Here is a 21229-nt window from a genome sequence, read left to right on the forward strand (position 1 = left end):
TTATATATAATATAGGTTAGAGTAGACCGAAGGGTACCCCTTGTATTATCGCCAAGTTGCTGTTCCGTTTATTGCCAAGTTGTTGTTTTATTTATGGTAACCTGAGTAGTTTAATGTTATGGAAACCCTATTATGATGTAATCGGTTGCTGTGATTGCGTTAAATTTTGAAATATGGGATGTTTTGTAAGGATTTGCGGTGTGTGTTGGTAAGGAAGTACATTGCTTCTTTTGTTGTTTAGACAGTAGAATGGCTGAATGTAGTAAGATTAATTTGAAGTTTCTGTACAGTTTGGAATGAAAGGGGAAAAGAGCATTAACTGACTGGTGTGTAAACGAAGGTTTACTTAGTAGCCATTTTCCGGACAATCCAGACCTACGGAGAATATTTTTTACTCTTATTTTTGTGAATTATGTGGCGACGCCGATATATGGATTCAAGTTCAGAGAATTTTAGGAATTTTGGGATGCTGTTAAGGAATTTTGTGTGCCACAGACTAAAGACGAAGAAATTTCGAAATAAAGTAAGTGGATATTTGCTTTGTGTAGTGCTTAGATTCATAAGAGTTTTTTCCTTTTTTATGTTAATTTACCGTTTGGTTTGAAATGTAGTTTATTGAGATTATGTATTTTTTATTTGTCTCTATTGTAGAATAGGGTGCTTCTTTGACTTTTTAAGTGAAAATATATCGATATATCGATATATACATGAACACAGTCAAGGGAGCGTGCAATGCCAAGTCTGTGCAATTCTCTGATTTTTTTCAAGTGAAAATAGGTCAACGTGTAGATGGATAAAGGGAGTGCACAACGCCTAGTTTGTGCAATTCTGTGACTGTTTTTAAGGGAAAATAGGTCATTGTGTACATGGATACCGAGTTTGTGCAATTGAGTTGTTATTTTGCCTTTGTGTGGCGGCGATTTTTGACATTAAAATCGCCACTACACAAAGGCAAAATAACAAGTCAAAGAATTGCACAATCTCAGTATCCATGTACCGCCAATAATCGCCGAGAGGTACCCATACATATACTTTTGCCATAATATATTATTAGTATTTATTAATTAAAAAATTAGCGAGTATTTATACTCCCATATAAATAACTTTTTTGGCAATTATAACTCATCACAATTTTCTTCTGTAAAAAATCACCAAACTGTGCCAAGGTGGCTGTGCTAATACATTTGTTTCGAAATGACTACTGATCAGCATTTTTTTTCAGGGGGAAAGCATACTTGACTACATGAACTTCATTCTAAGAGAAGCATTTGCTTGAATAATTACATATGAGACTGCTTGCTTTAAGAAAAATGACAAATTTTGGTACAACTCTGATATACGCACTAATTTCACCAAATGTGGCGATATGTGTTCTGCGCTGGTTTTTGGCGCGATTGCGTGTTGTATGGCAACCCTGTTGACGTTGAAAAGTCTTTCGCTGGAGTTTGTTGGTTCCTGTCATGCTTTGTGTCTGAGAAGCTAGGGGGAAAAGATTTAATGGCGAAAGTTGTTGAATTGAAGTTCGGCATAAGGAAATATCGTCGTGGTCATCCTGTTGAGGGGGAATGGGTATTTGGAGGTGTGGAAAGAAGGTATGGGAGATTATTTTTAGTGATTGTGCATGATAGAAGTAGGGATTTGTGATTATTTGTTATTTTATTTATTTGTGAACCATAGTATGAATTTTCTGGATAGTGTGTCTGGCTGTCATATAAATACGATACTAGTGATTACGTGGCGGTATGAAATTGGTATATCTGCTCTTCGAAAAAGCATTAATGGTAAGTGCATTTTATTTTATTCTTGTTCTTATTTTGTAGAATATAATGTTCATTGTTTTTTTTTTTTTAGTATGAATTTCTGTCATTATTGTTTTTTTGAATTGCTTGAAATTTATTTTAGTTATTTTGTTGATTAGTGCGTACCATCTGAATTGTGCAATTCGTAGATGTTTTTTAAAGTTGAAATAGAACGCTGTGTACATGGTATTCTTTGAAATTTATTGTTGTTATGATAATTTATTAAAGTGAGGTGCGCGTAGTTCGTAAATTCGTTTGTTGCCTAAATTGTGCAATTCGTAGATGTTTTTTTAAGTTGAAACAGGATGCTGTGTACATGGTATTCTTTGAAATTTATTGTTATGTTAATTTATTAAAGCGAGGTGTGCGTAGTTCGTAAATTCATTCATTGCCTAGATTGTGCCATTCGTAGATGTTTTTTTTTTTAATTAAAACATATCGCTGTGTACATGGACTCTTGTAAAATAATTTTGGTTAGAAACTTCACGGTTTTGCTATCTAAATTTTTTGTTTTTGTTTCGGATTTTTAGCTTAAATTGTGTGTTCAAAACGTGGTTTTTGCATTCGCGAAAACCGTGTTTTTGGAGACATTTTAGGCTTAAAGTTCGAAATGTAGACAAAAAATTTAGATAGCAATATGGCAGCGTGGAGTTTCTTGCCAAAAATATTTGGCGAGAAATTTGGCGCCTTGAGGGCGCATATCAGAGTAGTTCCCAAATTTTTTCTGTATGATTGGTTTAACAGGTTAGTCTATATTTTATGGTTCCTATTGGTTTATTTTTAAGTTGTTCCTTCATTTATCGCCAAACTGTTGTTTCTTTTATGGTAGTAGTTGAGTGTTAGAGAAACTCTATTATGAAGGGATTGTTTGCGTGACTGCGGTGAATGTGACCGATGAAAAAATATTTGCAAGGGCTTATTTCTGCATTTGATGTCAGTTAAGAAGTAGGTTGCTTATTTTGTGCTGTACACCTTAAACTGGTTGTATGTTATAGAGAAGGCTTTTTTGAGAATGTTTTAAGGTATTTGCACAAACAGGCAAAACTCAGAAAACATCCACAAGGGAAGCACATCAGTTAAAGTGCAGAATCGCCCACTTACTTGATTGGTGTTTTTTACAAGTGTAAGAAGAATTGGATTTTTTCAATTATCTTTGACTTTTTAATTGAAAATAGGTCAATGTGTACATGGATAAAGTCAAGGAGGTGCACAATGGCATTTTTGTGCAATTCTGGGATTTTTTTTAAGTGAATGAAAATAGATCGATGTGTACATGGATACCGAGTATGTGCAATTCTTAAAAATGCGCCAAGCAGTGGACAATTCTCCACTTTCTCAGCACATTCACCAGGATTTGACTCCAAATCAAATTTCTGGTATTCAGCAGTCTTAGTTCTTTGGTCAATTTAGAAGTGAACTTTTATGAGAAAATTTCACCCATATTCATACTGCATATCTGGGAGTGGAAAATAAGGTATATATATTGCACATAACTCGGAATTAAAAAAAGAAGGACAAATAAAATACTAACTGAAACATTTTTTTCTACTTTCTTTTCTCCTTTAATATCATCTGGTTCTCTGGCAGCAGTCTGCGCAGCAGCAGCATACTGCCTAACAAGTAAAAGAAAATAATACATTTTAGTTTACATAACATGGCATAAGAAATAAAACCTAAAACTTGCTTTTGAGAGTATTTATAAAGCTGTTGTTTAGATGAATTAGATACTAATATGATTCAAATTTTAATCCTAAATCAATTTTATCATCTTTATAATGCCACTTGAATAATTAAAATGGGAAATAAGTTTTAAAAACATAAACAGGATCACAATTAGAATGGCCAAATGCAATTAAATAAGCTGTGACCTATCCACTTGACAGCAGATCTTAAAACTGATCAAGCTTACTTACCCAAATATGTCACTTCCGCATACAGAAGAGGGCACTAATACCTGCATAATTTAAATATAAAATCAAAAATTCACAGATAAGATTTAAATATGTTAAACCACGTAAATTGTTATGTAATATAACCTAAAGATTAACCTCTTCTACCTTAAAAGTTCACTGTGCATTCATTCTTTTTGATATATGAGTAACTTTTTTACATCTTATATCCTTATGAAGAAAATATACTACTACATTTCACAGTTTTCAAAATTCATCCACAAGAAATAAAATAACAAAAAGAATCAAAATAACATAATTCTTAAATCCAAATATTTACCTGATAGCAGATTTTCCTCCAGCTAGAACTCTCAAAATCGAAGGTCGTAACATTTTCCGCAAATAAATAATACGGCAATTACAAATTATTTATAAACAGTCTGTCGTTTAAAATATCCTGAAAAGTGCGATACGGCAACTAAATTTGCAGTAAAAAATAATCACAAAAACAATTACCGAAAATATTCTCCACTCCACACACAGAAAAAGTGAGTAAGTTCCCACCTACGTGAACTTCGAACTCTCATGACTGACTGACTGATTAATTTATTGCGGACTACCACACAGTGTGCAGTTTTTCCGGCTCAATCAAATTTGCCACATGGGCGCCAATGTTCTTTAACAAGGTTCTTTAATATTAAAGGTTAGGCCTGGAACGGAAAAAGCGTGTCATAGGACTGATTTAAAATACTTTAACTTATCAAATGAAGTAAAACTGTAAAAGATTTTTAAATTACAGCTTCTTTCTTCCTTTAAAAAGGAACTTTCTTAGGCGCTTAACAGCGTCCTTTTTGGCCTTTAAATACCGCATTCAATAGCGGTCAAAAATGAAACTTCTCCCTTCCAGCTGATCACTAGCAGAACTAATTTTTCGACCTGTAAACAGGTTCCCCCCCCCTTCCTCCGACCTTGAAGAACGCGCATCGGAATTCCCCTGCGTATTCTTCATCTGACGTATGCAAAACATGATTATCAAGGTTCAAGGAAACTTCACCTTTTATTTTTCTAGTCTAAATTTTATGGCTGCCCCTATCTAAATTATTCTGGCCCTTTTTCGGCGCAAAATTAAGACCTTCTGAGTTTTTTTGCCTTTTTTTGACTCAGTGTGAAGGCACTTATTCCAAGTCATTCGGCTTATCAAAATTTTACCCTATTTGACAATCCCCTCTTTTTGATGATTTAATTTTCTTTGAAGATGTGGAGGTAAAGGCGTAATTGCCTATGAACTCCGTAAATTGCACTTCCTTGATCCTTGATCCTTGCGTGTCATTGGTTGCTGGTAGTGACGTCACCCGGGTGGCAAGAAACGTGGGTCGGCGTGTCTGCTACATGATTTTGGTAATGGGAAAAATGTAAACTAAAGCAAAATGATCCTTTTATATATGGGAATTATAATAACATACCGGAAATACCAGGTATATACTTTCTGATTAAGCATTTTGTTAAAACGAATGTTTATTTTATGCACAGAATTCGTACGATGCTCAAAATAATTATAAACATTACATTCTTTCCTTAAAAAAAGCATTAGAAAATGAAAAACAATATTTAGGTTAATTAAGGGACATAAATGTTGTAAAACGAGGTATTTTCCAATATATTTATGCTGTATTGTCTGCATTAAGTAAATCTTTTTTAATAGAATACATGAAGGCATAACTGCTAAAACCATGGTAATAACATAATAAAAAAGTATTTTCCAATTTATTTTCATTGCTCATGCATTTTTTTAATACAAATGAATTTTGACATTCCACCAGAAATACATGATTGTGATTTTCAGTTAAAATTACATAACTCAAGCAAAAATATATATAAAAAGATTTAAGTCAACAAATTCATATTTAATTATCCTAAAATTCTACAAATTTCTTAATATCACATCCTTATACTTTTAAATAGACTTATGACATTCTTTTAAAGTCATTTACTTATACTGATTCACTTCAGATTTCAGAAGAATATATATTTTCAGTATTATCTAAAACACTCTTATAATCCCTTACACTCCTATGATTTCTATATAACCAGGGCTTAATTTCTAAAATTAGAAATGCCGGAGCCCTATGGAAGACAGTCAGCAAAGAGGAACAGGAGTAAATAAATAAATAATATGACTATTAAACACATTAATAATTTTTAAATTAAATAGTTAATTATTATCAAATTAATTAATAGCTATTTAATTAATGTTCATAAATTGCTGTTTAATCAATAATTAATTCATTATAATTTAATTGATAATTATTATATAATTAATTAAATATTATTTATTGAAATAATTAAAGACTAAAGTAATTAAATAATTAAAATGAAATAAAATGTAAGGAGAAAAATTAAAATTTAATAAGCGATTTTTAATAAAATTGTATTGTCGAAATAAAATGTTAGGAATTCTAAATTTTTTCCCTTGAAATTGTGGTTCAGTTTTATAAAAAGAAGTACCGGAGCTTATAAGGTATTTCTCCCATTTCCCTAGCGTGCCTTCGTGGTGTAGTGGTTCTGTACACTGAGCCGGTATTTCAGAGGTCCGTGGTTCGATTCCTGGCGAAGGCGGTTGCATGTTTTTCATCTTTTCTGCTTCCAATTAACCTAATGATTCTACAAGCTCATCTTATCTAGGGCTCCGGTGCGCTCCGGCTAGAATTGTAATTTATCTTAAAAATCTTTAAGCACTGCATATAACATTTATCCTGGCGTGTTTATTTGCTATAGCAAATAATCTTCGATTTTCACGCCATGTTCTTCCCTCCATACATTAAAATTGGAATAATTAAAATACATTTCTTACACATAAATGCACAATAATAAAACTAATAAACTTGCCCTATATTTTCATTTCAATTTAGCCTGTATTCAAATTAAATATTTTTAATTACTAATGTATTTATATCAGGTTGTTTCTTAAAATTCTTTTGTTATACTCAAAATAGTGCTCAGTATTTAATTGTTTGTCTTTCTCTTATAATTAAAAACAAATTATGTGGAATCAAAATTAAAACATATGCAGCAGTTAAATAACACTGAAGACATTATCTTATTTAATCTTACGCTATTTGTATTCCAGCACAATACACAGATTTGTATTCCTTCAGGGTCAAGCATATGTATGTTCACTTAGTTATATCAATTAAATTACATCACACATACCTGTATGCATCAGTTAAATAACACTGAAGGAAATATGTCACTCACTCATTCGATGTTTGCATCATAGTGTGGTCGAGAAATTCTTCTTTCTTCACGGTGAGGCATGTATCAGTTTACTTAGTTCGCAATGCTTTACCCAGACGCTGCTTCAATACATAGAATTACGTTTGGGATGTAAAGAAAGTAACCAAAACATGTGAATGAAGTTGGATAAGCGAATTTATTAACTAATCATTCAGGTACTCAGTACTGATAAACATGACACTGAGTTTAAATATCTCACTACAGTCTCAGACACAAAATGAAGATTATGATAAAAAAATGATTTAAAATGAGAAATTTTTCAATCTAAATGTAAAATAGCAGTAAAATGAAAAATAAATGTAAAATTACATCACAGTTATGTATGAAAACTACATAAATTCATTTAAAAAAATAGTTATTTTATCTGGTTGTAAAGAGTGTTTTCCGCCAAAAAACGTATTAACGTGTGTAATTCTGACACAACGCTATAGCACAATTTGCCACTTCCGTCTAGGTATAAAGCAAATTAACAACAGGAATCAAATCAAACTGTTGATGCAACGAAAGTAAACAAACGCCAAGAACTAACACTGTCACCCACATGACGTCATGCGTATGTGGCATAATTTTCTCCCTGCACTACGCATCGCTCTTGGGCTCTACCTCAAAAGTCAAGTATCTAAGGTAATTTTTATTTTCAATCTGGCAACATTGCGTTAAAACTGATCGTGTCATCTGTATCTGGTGTGTGAGCACATGTCCGTGTATTCTTGTGAAAATAAAGTTTAAACTTCTGAGAATTTTACTTGCTGTCTTTTGTAAACGATGGTTTGTATATTAATTGTTTCATAATCTTTTCATATTTTTAATTATTTAAGTTATGAAATGTAAATGTTTTCATTTATGAATTAGGCTAGTTCTTAAGATTAGGCTTATCGTATTACATGTATAAAACGAATTTTCTATTATTAACCATTTGGAAATAAATGGTTTTATGTTTCGACTAATGTTCTTTTGTTACTTTCGTGGATAAATTTTTTCATTAATATCCAGTTTTATCATAAAAATATTGTCACCTAGTACTGTGTATTTATGGTAATTCATTCTTTCATTAGACCGCTAAAAGAAGAAACAACGGTCGTAGCAAGCATGGTCGTGGACATGTAAAACCTGTCCGATGTACTAACTGTGCTCGTTGTGTACCCAAAGACAAAGCCATCAAGAAATTCGTTATTCGAAACATTGTGGAGGCCGCTGCTGTGAGAGATGTAACTGACGCCAGTGTTTATGAGAGTAAGCTATTATTTTTTGTTCTTAATATTTATTTATGGATTGTATAAATTTTATGTCGAATCACTTAAATAACATTAATAAATAAGTATTTTACGTATTGCAATATTTTTATAAGTATTAAATTAATATATTAGTAAATTAAATGAATTCATTTAATATATTATCAGTTGTATATCAAAACATTGCAATATTTTCATAAGTTTTTGTTAACTTGCTTACCACTCCACCGCATGCATGATTATTTAAATATTATGAATTTAAACATTCCTGTAAATCATTTGCAGGTAACTTTTTGTTAATTCATAGCAACCTTAATTCTCACAAGGCAAGTTTAATCATAGCAAAGTTTTAAACATGATGAACAAAAACTCTTATAAAAAATGCCAAACATAACGCTCCAAATACGAGCGTGATTCTGCACTTCACCCATTCGAACTTGGGAGCCAAACAGGTTCACATGTATGGAGGTAGCAAACATTTCCTTACATTACTGCTCATAATTTTGCTTGTAACATCACACTCATTTTTCACTTTTTGTGTTATTAGTCCAGAAGAGCTGATAATCTCGAAATGGCATTTTGCATCGAATCTTTATGCTGTATCACTTTTCAAATTGTTGCCACCAAATATTATTGCCCTGTATTATATTTAAAGGAATGCTTGGTGGTGCAGAGGCAAATGCATCGTGCAGCAGCACCACAGGTCTGGGGTTCGATTCGCGGCCTGGGCAAGGCCGACTCAGCCTTTCATCCTTTGATTTCCATCACTTGGGTCGATAAAATGAGTACCAAGTTCGCTTGGGGACTAAACACTGGGGGTCCTGCGACAAGCTGACCACTTGTTCAGGGCATATTGTGGGTAAAAAAAAGTATTTGCAATTCATAAAAAGAAGCATTGAGAAATAAAAAAAAAAATTTCGTATTGCCAAATCAGAATAAGTTTAATCATCCAAAACAAACAGAAAAATTGCAATAATATAAATAACAATGCTTTTTGTAACAAAATTAAAATATATAAGCAAATTTCAAATATTTAGTATGCATTCCTTTAGCATCTATTACTGCTTGTAATCTTGCTGGCATTGATTTAATAAAATTTTCTGTAACAGTAGGGTCAGTATTCGACCACTCTTCAATAAGGGCAGATTTGCTTGAAATCTTCCTTTTTCTTATTTTTAAATCTAAAGGATTTAAGTCTGGTGATTGTGGTGGAGTGGCAAGTTTTCTGGGTACATTATAAAGCAACCACATACGAATTATACCGGCAGTGTGCTTGGGATCATTATCTTGCAGAAAATAGTACGAATTACTGATACCCAATTTTATTGCACCTTGTGGCAAGTTATCTCGCAGCACATCAATATAGGTTCCAGCCATATATCATCATCAATGTAGGTTCGAGAGTTTTATTCCCATCAATAAAACACAAATTACCAACTCCTTTGCTAGCCATGCACCCCCAAATCATAACAAAACCTCCTCCGTGTTTAACTGTAGGTAGCACATTTTTGGTATGAAAAGCAGTACAAAGTTTTCTCCAAACTAATTTCCTGCCATCTGATTTAAAGATATTGAACTTACTCTCATCGGAGAATATGACATTTCTCCAGAAATCAATTGGCTCATTGATATAATCCTTAGCGAATTCAAGTCTCTTCAGTTATAAGAGGTTTTTTTTCTTGGAGATCTCCCATAAATGTGTGTATCGTGCAGGACATATCGAACACTTTGGGCACAGATTTGAACTCCAGATGTTGAAGTGACATCATTGGCTAAAGTAAGTGCACTGACAAATGGATTTTTCGAAGCTTCTCTTATCACTTTTCACTTCATTCGCAGTAAAAGTTTTGGTACTATTCCGTTTTGAGGGCCATAAAAAATTGCAGCGAAAATGCATGAGCAAAAGCTAGCAAACGTGCCCATTTAACAGCACGCCAAATCTAGCGAACTCGTTGATTTCAGATTGCGTTAAGTTTATATAGTTCTGTATTTCTTAAGACACCATTGAAATAGTAGTTTAATTTTTAAATCCTTTTTTATATCCTATGGATTGCCCATGATGAAAAGTCGGCAATAGAATTTTGGGTTAAGTGCAGAATCACCCACTGCTTGATGTGTTTTTAAGAATTGCACATACTCGGTATCCATGTGCACATCGACCTATTTTCACTTTTAAAAAAAATCCTAGAATTGCACAAAAATGGGCCTGCGCACACCCTTTATCTATGTACACATTGATCTAGTTTCACTTAAAAAAGAAATTGACAAAAATCCAACCCTTGTAAAAAGCAGTAAACAAATAACTGGGCAATTCTGCACTTTACCGAGAACATTTTCAAAGAAAAGTCATCATTCATTATGGAAAACTATGTTTGAACAACCAACGAGATGAAATTATGCTTTAGCGATAAGTCGGTAGCGAAATAGCGATGCAGGCATCCATTCAGTTGTTTAGCAATTTTTATATAAATTATAATAATGATCTGAAATAGTTATTTACTCTTAAGCTTCCATTCAGTCATGTTTAGCCTTTTTCATATAAATTATAATAATAAAAAAGTATTATATGAAATTAACCTTTCATCTAAATTAAAAGATGAATCTTAGATAGTTATTTACTATTATACTTCATTTCTTGCCACAATTATTTTTTGCAGCATCGGCATCAACAATAGTTTGGTGATTTTTTACACCCCTCGAAACCAAATAGTACCAAAGTTTCTTAAAAAATTACATAGTGCTAAAATGACAATTAAAAACACCTATATCTTTACATTACGTACCTTGAAATTAAAAAAAAAAAGGTCTAAAACTATGGCCGTCCAGAGCGCAAGTTATTTGATGTAGATTCTCTTTCACATTTTATAACATACCAAACAGTAGAGAAGGAAACATTTACTTTTTTTACCTATTTCTCGATAACTTAGGCCATTTTCATGTAGATAAGCAATTTTTTTCTCTCAACGAAATCGGCAATTCAGATTTCTTAGATGACATTACAATTTGAAATCGACAATCAACTGATAACGTTTCGACACCTCCTTTTATAGTCGTCTTACGTATGTTATTTACTGCGGGATGACTATCAAATAATAGCTTAAAAATGCAAATTTGCTAAAGTTGAGTGTGCAAATACTTTTTTGACATAAGCTATTTTAATATTGTTGCAAAAAATGTTTTTTAAATATTATTGTATTTTTGTAATTAATTTAAATGAATAAGCTTATTCTATTTTTTAATGCATTTTCTTATAAATTGTGAACAAAAATGTATTGTGTGCAAACACTTTTTGTACTCACTGTATGCTTCCAGGCCTATGGTTAAGAAAGCAGGTTTTGGGCACTGCAGGGCTGTTACGCCAGTGAGTTTATTATATTTAAAGGAACTAAATAATGAAGAATATGCATAAATGTACATATGTGTTCTCGCATTCTGGAATAACAAATGTACCTAGTCATCAAATTTTGAATAATATAGTCCTGCACTCTGACATGGGCACCTGGAAACCTGAATTTGTTTTATTGTCCGTTTCATCATTTTGTGAATCTTTAACAAATTTTTATTAAAAACGAAAAAATTTTTAAGCAAGCAATTTTTTATCAATTTCACGCTGTTCGGCGGGGGAGGGGGACGCTGCGGTGCGCAACGAATTGGAAGTTGATCTGTCAGCACTATCCTTATCTTCAGGGCAGATGTTTTTATTTTATTTGACTTATAATTCCTTACTAAATGTAGTATTTCATCTGGATGTACTCTGTCTTTGATATGATTTAAATCAAATTCGTCATTATAATTCGCTTCCGATAGTGAAGAAAGTAACACAGAGGTTATTGAAAACGAAAAAATTTTGATTGACAAATTAGTCGGTATTCTTGACACAGCAATTATAGAACTTGAACAGCGAAACTTTGTAACTGAACAAGAAATTATGTCTGTTTATAGAATTAAATAGAATGTATTATCACATAAAAAACGAAGCAACTTAAACAACTTACATTGAAAGAAATGTTTAATAATAAACAAATAAATATTAAGCTTTTTTTTTTTTTTTTTTTTGTAAATTTTGGTACCCTTTAGATCATAATTGTTCTTTATTTCATAAATTACGGTTTTATATTTTTAATTTTTATAATTTCTGCATGCCATCTTACCAGATTTAAACTGATGATCTATAATCCGGAATCGCCGAAGTCCCGACGAGTCCGGATTAATGACTTTTGACTGTAATGCTTAATGTCATGTTCATCGTTGGTTAGTTGTTGCCATAAAAAATATCTTCTCACCAATGGGTTCTTTCTCTGTGGTTGTAAATGCTTGTTCATTAAAGAAAAGTTTTTACATTAAATTAATTCTAATTAAATTTTTACATTATTTGTAGTCAAAAATTATAAAATTACGTCGTTAAGTTCCCATATGAATATCAGTTATTTCTATATTTTTTTTACAAGGTACTCATTTGTATTTTATATAGACTAGAATATTGCTTTTTTGTTATACAGGATATCTCATAAATTTGCGCAGACATCAAAAGTTTGGTTTTTGTAAATGTAATCAGAGAAACAATGGATTTCCCCCCCCCATATATTAGAAAATATATTGCAGAAGAGAACCCACAGGCAGACACTAACACACAATGAAACAAATAGGATTTTCTAACCATCATTTCCACTCATAAAAACGGTAAATGGTCCCTGTCTTTCCTCCTACCTTCAAAAGGTCATATGCTATACAGTTTTACACTTTTAGCTTTATTATGGTTTCAGTTATCATGTTTTTTACTTTATAAGGTGTCTGGGAGACCGCTCACAGCAGATGCATGCCAGTTTTAGTGGACAATAGACATTATTTATCGGATGCATGTCTTTTGTAAAAGTGATAAATATGGCTTCACATTTTACAAGAACACGTCCCTTATATCTCACTCAAAAAGAAATTGAATATCTTGTCAACAATATTTTTGATGTAGAATACTCCAATTTTGAAGAATCACAGTGAAAGTAAATCTGAGCTTTCTACAGATGAATATCATAATTTTTGTAATGACTGTGAACAAAATGATAATTTGTATGGAAAAAAAGCACTTCAAATGGGGCAACAAAGAACCAACTCTGGTGGTACGAACACATAATAGTTCAGCTCCCTGGTCTGAAACATCCTGCAAATAAAGGCTCTAGAGCAGAGCCCGAAGATACTTCGAATTTATATTCATATATATTCTTCCAGTCATATCCTGATGCTACAAAACTGAGGGAAAAAAATTGCTTTTATTAGCTACTACACTTGTTAAACCGCGTCTGAAAGTTGGGATAACTTCAGCTGTTTTGCTAAGGGAACTGAAGATAACAATTAGACAAATCCTTGAACAGAAGGAAATTAAGAGAATGGATATATCAAATCAAGAAGAAAATTAGAAGAAAGGAAAACATGTAGTCTGTGCCCACATTGTAAGAAGAGAAAAACAGCATACAAATGCTTGGAATGCAAGGAACCAGTGCATCTTCAGTACTCTCAAAAAATATGTTTTGACTGTGTATCATCTTATGATTTATCTTGTAAACAAAGATATACTAATCTATTATTTATTAATAATTAAATTCATTGTAGAATTATGATTTAATTGACAGTAATACTTAAGTCACATATTTTCATGCATGTTTTATAAAAACTTTGTTTCTTAAAAAAAGGAAATAGTAATTTTTTATATGAATTTAGCTGTGTAAAATTAAATGATTAGTGTTTAAAATATATCGATTTAAATGAATTAGAATTCCTTAAATATGCATAAAGTATTTATAACAGTCCTTAAAAAGCCATAAAAGTATGTATTTTTGGTAGTATTCGGTTTTGAGGGCCTTAAAAAATTGCCAAACTTTTGTTGATGCCAGTGCTTCCAAAAATAATTGCAGCAACCCTAACGCAAGAAGGAAGTATAATAGTAAATAACTATTTAAGATTGATGTTTTAATTTAGATGAAAGGTTAATTTCATATAATATGCTTTTATTATTATAATTTATATAAAAAAGGCTAAAGATGACTGAATGGAAGCATAAGAGTAAACTATTTTAGATCATTATTATAATTCATATAAAAATTGCTAAACATAACTGAATGGATGCCTGCATCGCTATTTCACTACCGAGTTATCACTAAAGTATAATTTCATCTCGTTGTTTGGCCCACCAGCGGCATAAGAGTAAACTATTTTAGATCATTATTATAATTCATATAAAAATTGCTAAACATAACCGAATGGATGCCTGCATCGCTATTTCACTACGGAGTTATCACTAAAGTATAATTTCATCTTGTTGTTTGGCCCACCAGCGGCCTAGCAGTAAAGTCGCTGAACATTGGTAGTTCGGTCCGAGGTTCGAATCCCATGAACGGGCTGGCTGCATGGGTGTTTTTGTGGTTTTCCCTATGTGTAACGTGTATACGAGCCAGTTTCCCTTAGAAAGTCCTCCACGAATGCATCTCTCCCCTTAGGCAGATAGCCCTAGTGTGCTTTGCCATAATTAAATTAAAATAAAAAATACACATCTCGTTGTTTGTTCAAACATAATTTTCTATAATGAATGATGCATTTTCTTTGAAAAAATTCTCGGTAAAGTGCAGAATCGCCCACTTATTTGTTTGCCACTTTTTACGAGGGTAAAAACAATTGCATTTTTGTCAATTTTCTTTTACTTTTTAAGTGAAAATAGGTCGATGTGTACATAGATAAAGTGAAGGATGGGTGTGCGCAGTGCCATTTTTGGGCAGTTTTGGGTTTTTTTTAAGTGAAAATAGATCGATGTGTACATGGATACGAGTATGTGCAGTTCTTAAAACCGCGTCAAGTAGTGGGTGATTCTGCACTTTACCCAAAATTCTATTGCATACTTTTCGTCATGGGCAATTCCCAAATTGTGTGAAGTCCATAGGATATCAAAAAAGGATTTAAAAATTACACTAGTATTTCAATTGCGCCGTAAGAAATATAGAACTATATAAACTTGCGCAATCTAGAATCAGCGTGATTGATGACACTAGATTTGGCGCTTTTGCGCATACATTTTCGCTGCAATTTTTTTTACGATTCTCAAAACAGAATAGTACCAGATTTTTACGTGTTTCTTAAAAGCAGCCTGCGAGACCACTCGCAGTAATCATGCCGAAAAATTTGTCACAGCAGTTAAAGGTTAAAGTAAAAAATGTTCAGCATGATCACCAGCATAAGCTAATAGGTAAATGAAGTACATCATTATGCTTATTAGAGCTGAGTTTGGCATGGCACCATCAACAATCAATTGATTGGCAGCTTTCAGTTACACCAAAGTGGTTGGCGGCTATGGTACCAAGACTTAAAGTATCCCTGCAACCAAAATAGTCTCGACTTATGACTTGGTCTTCAGTGAAAGCTCCCAACAAGAAAGTCTTAACTTTATGAGCAATATGAGGTGGAGTACTATCTTGCATGAAGGTGGTGACAGGTAACTTATGTCTTTTCTGTAGTGAAGGTATAGGTGTTCCAGCTGGATACATAAATTATTGTCAAAAAAGAAAGTGGCAGAATGAAAGATGCAATGAAACCACACCAGTCACACAATGAGAATCGCAGCGGTTTGACATCACCATGCAAGGAAAGTGGGCATTATTCCTCCATGTGACATTCAGCAGTCATTGTGGGTCACTTTCCATTTGTGCCACCACCCATGTAGCAAAGTTTTCTCTTTTATCTGTGTCTGCTGATAACTGGTGAAGTGCCTGTATTTTGTACAGATCTGAGTTTCCATGCTGAATGTGTCAAATCAAAGATTCTGAGATCTTTGATCCCTGCTTCACTAGCACTGCTACTTCCCACTGATGTCTCTGCTGTCAATTCTTTCATGAAACTTTGTACACAATAATGATGCTGTCCACACTCAAGGATGTTCTGTCACTTTGTGGACAATCCTCCAAGGTCTCCATTTCCTCAGGGGGCACCTTCAGTCTTTTTTCTGTGTGAAACTTACTACACTACAATACTTAAGGATTCACCATACTTGTAGGAAAGTTTAACCAACACTCAATCTAGCAATAACATGCTGCTGGCATCGAATAACGAATCTATTTACAGCATTTATTGCATAAAATAGTATGAAGTGTAATCTCCCTGTTTTGATTACTTTGGGAATCTCTATATATTTAAAATCCAATGTCCCTTTGATCATATATGTGCAAAACCGAAATTTTTCCTTGCACTTCTTCAAATATGGATTTTTGAAGCTCGAGTTTACGACAAACTCTGTATACCCAGACTCTTTTTCCACAAGTGTTGTGGTAAATGTTTAAATTACAATAGTTCTGGAAGTAACTGTAATATACCTAGATAGTTTATAAATGTATATAATCTATTCATGTAACAAATTTAGTATTTTATGACAATGATTTAAATTAAAGTAGCAGTAACATATTAAAGAGGTCATATTTGTATGAAGATATTTAAAAATCTACTGTGTTAGGAAGAGATTTTAAACACAGAAGTTATATTAGCTTATTGTTAGGAGAGTTTAATAAGAAACTAATTTGTGGGGAAAAAAGTGTGAATCGTTCAATGGAAGTTTAAGAAAGATTTATCATCAGTAGCATGTGATATTCTAATTCCAGAAGTAGGTGTACATTGCAAAATGTTGACAGTATTTTGACAAAATATGATAAACAGTTTTTAAGTTTTACTCTGTAATTTACCACTTATGTAAATGACAACTATTAATTCCTTTAAGAGGGGGCAGGATTAGGTATTATTGAATTTACTATTGAATACTATATATAATTTACTATAGTGGGTCTGTTTAAGAAAAGATTCCCTGTTACTATCTACAAGGGGGCCAAATTAAACAATCCAAAAGATTTAGCAGAAAAGTTTGATGAATATAAAAAATTAAGGAATAGTATGAGAAACTTGGCTAATCAAGACATAGTAGTAATCTAAATTCAAAATATAACTAAAAAATTAGAATAAAATTAATTACCACAGTTGCTATGCAAAGTATCAAACATTAGCTTCTGGGGCCTGAATATCCAACTAAGTGGAAAATTGGCACTCTTAAACTGCAGTTTGAAAATTAGTGCGCAAGCTGAATAACAGCTGTTTGTCAGATGTCTGTTGCATCCTTTATTAGTCGTTACTGTTAAAAGTAATAAGGATGATATTTGATAACTTTTCTATTTTGTACTTTTATCTGAATTGATATGATCTGCAGCTATTTTATCTTTCTGTGGCCAAAGAACCTAATTTAACATAATTATCATTAGAGGTTTTTAATTTAATATGTAAATCATGGTTAAATTTGGCATTTAAGTAAAAGTTTTTTTTTTTTTTTCCCTCTCTCTTTTTTTTAAAGCTTATGCTTTGCCCAAGTTGTATGCAAAACTTCATTATTGTGTGTCGTGTGCAATCCACTCTAAAATTGTAAGAAATCGTTCTAAAGAAGGTCGTAAAGATAGAGCTCCTCCTCCAAGGTTCCAAAGACCAATAGCAGTAAGTGTTTTTTCTTTATTGTTGTTGTTAGTGTCCTAATAAATTTCTAAAATGTGTTTTTGATAAGAAAATTGAATTGGATACTTGGCTTCTATGGCACCTCGGGTACGGTTAAGGCTTAAGAAAGTATGATTTGTCACCATATGTCAGACATTCATGAAAATGAAAATGACTTCGCTAAATTGGCAATTTCTACAATATTTGTATTTGCTATAGTATTTAATACAATTTGGTCAGTAATTTATTTAAAATAATGCGACAGCGTTTTAATTTATACCTTGTGTTTTAATGCAAGTTTACAAATATGTTATTTAAAACAAAATATATAAACATGTAAAAAATTTTTTATTACTTTAATACTATTTTGTTAACAGTTCGTTAAAAACATAAATGTTCTGTAAAATTCATTTTTTACTGACTCTTTCTAAAGACCACTGTTCAGCAAATGTTGCTATATAACTTCTTATTCCATTGATGGAACTTTTAAAATTGTAAGCATATTGAATATTTTGCAGTAAATTATCAGTATATTGGCACAGTGTATTTATAGAAAAGCAGTTCTTTATGTCATGCTTGCACAGATCTTGAACTTTTTATTAAGGCAGAACAAAAGATGCCCAAGCCACTGTAGAAAACAATAAAGTATATCTAAATGAAAAATGTATAACGAATAATAAATTTATACACATAGGCTAATTAAAAGATTTTGAGATTTATTCTTGTATTCAAAATTGTCTTTGCGGACTCTATTCTGTCTGTAATCTGTCTTGCATTAGATCACACTTTTTCGTAGACTTTTGTAAATTATTCAAAAACAGAAACTAGGCTGTTTTATAATATCCATAGCTGCCAACTCTCCTTTTTTAAATCTTAGCCATTGATAAGGAAAATGTTTTTCAGCAATAAAGGTAACTTATTGAATTAATGAAATTTAAATTGTGCAGATTTTGTTCCCTCCCCTAGTGTTCTTAGCATATTCTTACTAAATTTTATTTGATCTGAATTGTCATAATGTACTGTAAGCATTTGTAAAACTTATTATGAAGCATGTTTAATCGAATAATTTTTGTATTTAATTTAGTTTTTCATCAACATATGGTAATTTACTAAATTTATCCACACGGCATGTACACTAACCATTAATTTTACTTGCATCATGTGTAAAAGTACTTTAGAAAATAAAAGCTTTCCTTCCCTGTACATTATTTTCTCAGTATAAAAGTAAACCTAAATTACAAAATTGAGTTAATTGTCTGAAATGAAAAATTTTCAGATTCACTCTCTGTGTTTACACAGTCCTTGTGCTAACTTGCATGCCAAAAATATTGAATTATTTCAACAGTTAAATTCACTTCTTTCATCAAACTGTAGCAATTAGAATGTATTTTTATTAAAGATCTTATTTCTGTGTAGATATGGGGGGGGCTATTGTTAAGTTTGTCATTCGAAATTTTGCGAAAGTCAAAATTTAATTTTGCATTCAACATGAGTGCGTATTAGACACATGTGAATTAAATGATCACAAATTGTTGGAATTCTACATTTTCTGATTATTGATAAGAAAAATAACTCAGGCTTTTTAAATTGCCCGCAGAATTCATGTAGTGCACCGAAACCTCAGCACATCGAGATGATCATAAATTTAATTTCAAAAGAACTAAATTCAGTTTTGATGTTTCTTAAAATTAATCTGCACCTAATATTAATCCTCCTTTTATTTATAAACAAAATAAATCTTTATAGAATACTACTCTTAAAGATATTGGGGAATATTTACTTGATATTAATATTGAAAAGGGAAGTAATCTTGGCAGTTTTACTTCTCACAAGTAAATAAGATGCTTAAATTTACAGTAAAGTGTTCTTTAATTTTATTATAGGATTTCAGTAGCACTGTGTACTCTGCACAAAATTGTTGTACAGAGTGCACACAATGCTACTGAATTCACAAACATCACAACGATCCCTAACATTAGATATTTTTCTACCAAGATCCTCAGCATGTAATCTTATGCTATTCAGATTTTAACTGGTCCAGGGCATTTTATCAAATGTGTGGTAGGCATTGGTTGCAAGAACAATTCTTGAAATTTTTTCTTCTTGAATTAAAGGCAAGGTTCTTGCTTGATTTAAAGATTTTTTTTTATTGTTATTACTATATACATGCAAGAAAAATTGCCTTTAAAAAATAAGCTGCTACATTGTCTACAAATTTTATATCCACTAATAAGGGAAAATATTTGATATGGCCATTACATGACCTCCCTCCCGCCAGTTCCATGTTAAGAAATAAAATTGTAAGTTATTTCAATTCTTGCACGATTTATTTGGAAGTTTGTATGTTTAATTTGAAAGTAAGTAATCGTCATGACAAATGATGAGATGTAGCAGAAGTAGAGCTCTGGCTAGATTGTTTTACAATTTGTATGTATGGGTATTTTATGAAAATCTGATCCATTCCAATTTTTACTTGTATCCTGTTCTGTACAGTAGATTAAAGTAACCCCTCTTTCAGAGATTTTTCTAAAATAAAAAGCTGTAAGTTATAATTGTTGATAAAGTGAACCATTTCCGTACAAATATCCTCACGATCTTGGTTACCCTTTGAAATCATGCAGCCAAGTTAGTAAAAGAATAAATTATCAGGGAGAAAAAGTGTAAAATTATTTATGTATTTTACTGCATTTAAATTGCTTTTCATATATCAAATAGTTTTATTCTGCATTTGTATGTGAAAGATGTTTAAAAAAAAAATTTTTTTTTTTTCTCTTAGGATTCAGGACCTCGAGGAAATGCTCCACGTGTGGTGCCACCAAAATAATGTAATTTTTATTAAGTAATAAAAAAAAATTCAAAGTGTGACTACTTCTCTCATTTCTGAATCGCAAGCATGTATATAACGAGTCACAATTGACCCAATATTTTAAAAAAAAAGATCCCTCTCCCATCATATTTTCTAAAAGGGATATAATTTATGCTTTCATTAACACCTTTAAATTTCTTTAGGAGTTTTGGTGTCACACATCCAGTGCGGAGTGATCCGTCTCGACCATTTTATATAGTTTTAGATGCTTATGTATTAATATGCAAGATTTAGTGGGAAAAGACTAGCTGATCTTTTCAGAATAATTTCATTTTAAATATTGGCTTAAACATAAAATTTATCTAAAGAATTTTTAAAAAATAAATTTACAAAATGTAATTGTTTAATATGTCTAAAAGAGACCTAAGCTTTTTTCCCATTAGCCTGGAAAGATAATAGAAGAATGGCATCAAACTCTAGATGTTTTCAACTGTATAATTTTAACCCATTGAGTATTAACAAATTCTTGATGCACTAAGATATTTAAAATTTGAATAAAACTGTTGATTTTGAGAGCAAGCAGTCAGAGACATAACATTGATAAATATCATTTTATTTTCTCCTGCCATATTTTAAGTGACATTACTTTCTATTTTGGTGACTGTTTCAATTGTGAAAAATTTATAAGTGATAAATTCCCCCCCAAAT

At 31.8% G+C, this 21229-nt stretch overlaps 2 protein-coding genes across 2 annotated transcripts in view; one reads left to right on the plus strand and one right to left on the minus strand.

The window, feature by feature from the left end:
• The window catches only part of LOC118184637 (very long-chain acyl-CoA dehydrogenase, mitochondrial-like), a 76308-nt gene extending 71723 nt beyond the window's left edge, over positions 1 to 4585 (minus strand). The window contains exons 1-2 of the mRNA XM_085824268.1: positions 4029 to 4585; positions 3331 to 3412 (exon numbers count right to left, since the gene is read on the minus strand). Of these exons, the coding sequence (XP_085680394.1) occupies positions 3331 to 3412; positions 4029 to 4081 (135 nt within the window). The 5' untranslated portion in view covers positions 4082 to 4585. The remainder of the gene's footprint in view (positions 1 to 3330; positions 3413 to 4028) is intronic.
• A 3013-nt stretch (positions 4586 to 7598) lies between these two features.
• RpS26 (ribosomal protein S26) lies at positions 7599 to 20580 on the plus strand. The gene is made up of 4 exons (XM_035368171.2): positions 7599 to 7750; positions 8038 to 8215; positions 17582 to 17718; positions 20492 to 20580. Exons 1-4 carry the CDS (start codon positions 7748 to 7750, stop codon positions 20537 to 20539), a joined length of 366 nt encoding a protein of 121 aa, XP_035224062.1. The 5' UTR covers positions 7599 to 7747; the 3' UTR covers positions 20540 to 20580.
• Positions 20581 to 21229: the final 649 nt, after the last annotated feature.

This window comes from Stegodyphus dumicola, chromosome 9 (assembly GCF_044657685.1).
Source record: "Stegodyphus dumicola isolate Sdum_Otavi_A_Nest chromosome 9, ASM4465768v1".
NCBI classification, from domain to species: domain Eukaryota; kingdom Metazoa; phylum Arthropoda; class Arachnida; order Araneae; family Eresidae; genus Stegodyphus; species Stegodyphus dumicola.

Bases quoted from the DNA above. Each gene is read 5' to 3' on its own strand.
- RpS26 (XM_035368171.2), top strand. The intron at 8,216-17,581 runs GTAAGCTATTAT...TTTTTTTTAAAG, and splicing joins TGACGCCAGTGTTTATGAGA to CTTATGCTTTGCCCAAGTTG. The intron at 17,719-20,491 runs GTAAGTGTTTTT...TTTTTCTCTTAG, and splicing joins GGTTCCAAAGACCAATAGCA to GATTCAGGACCTCGAGGAAA.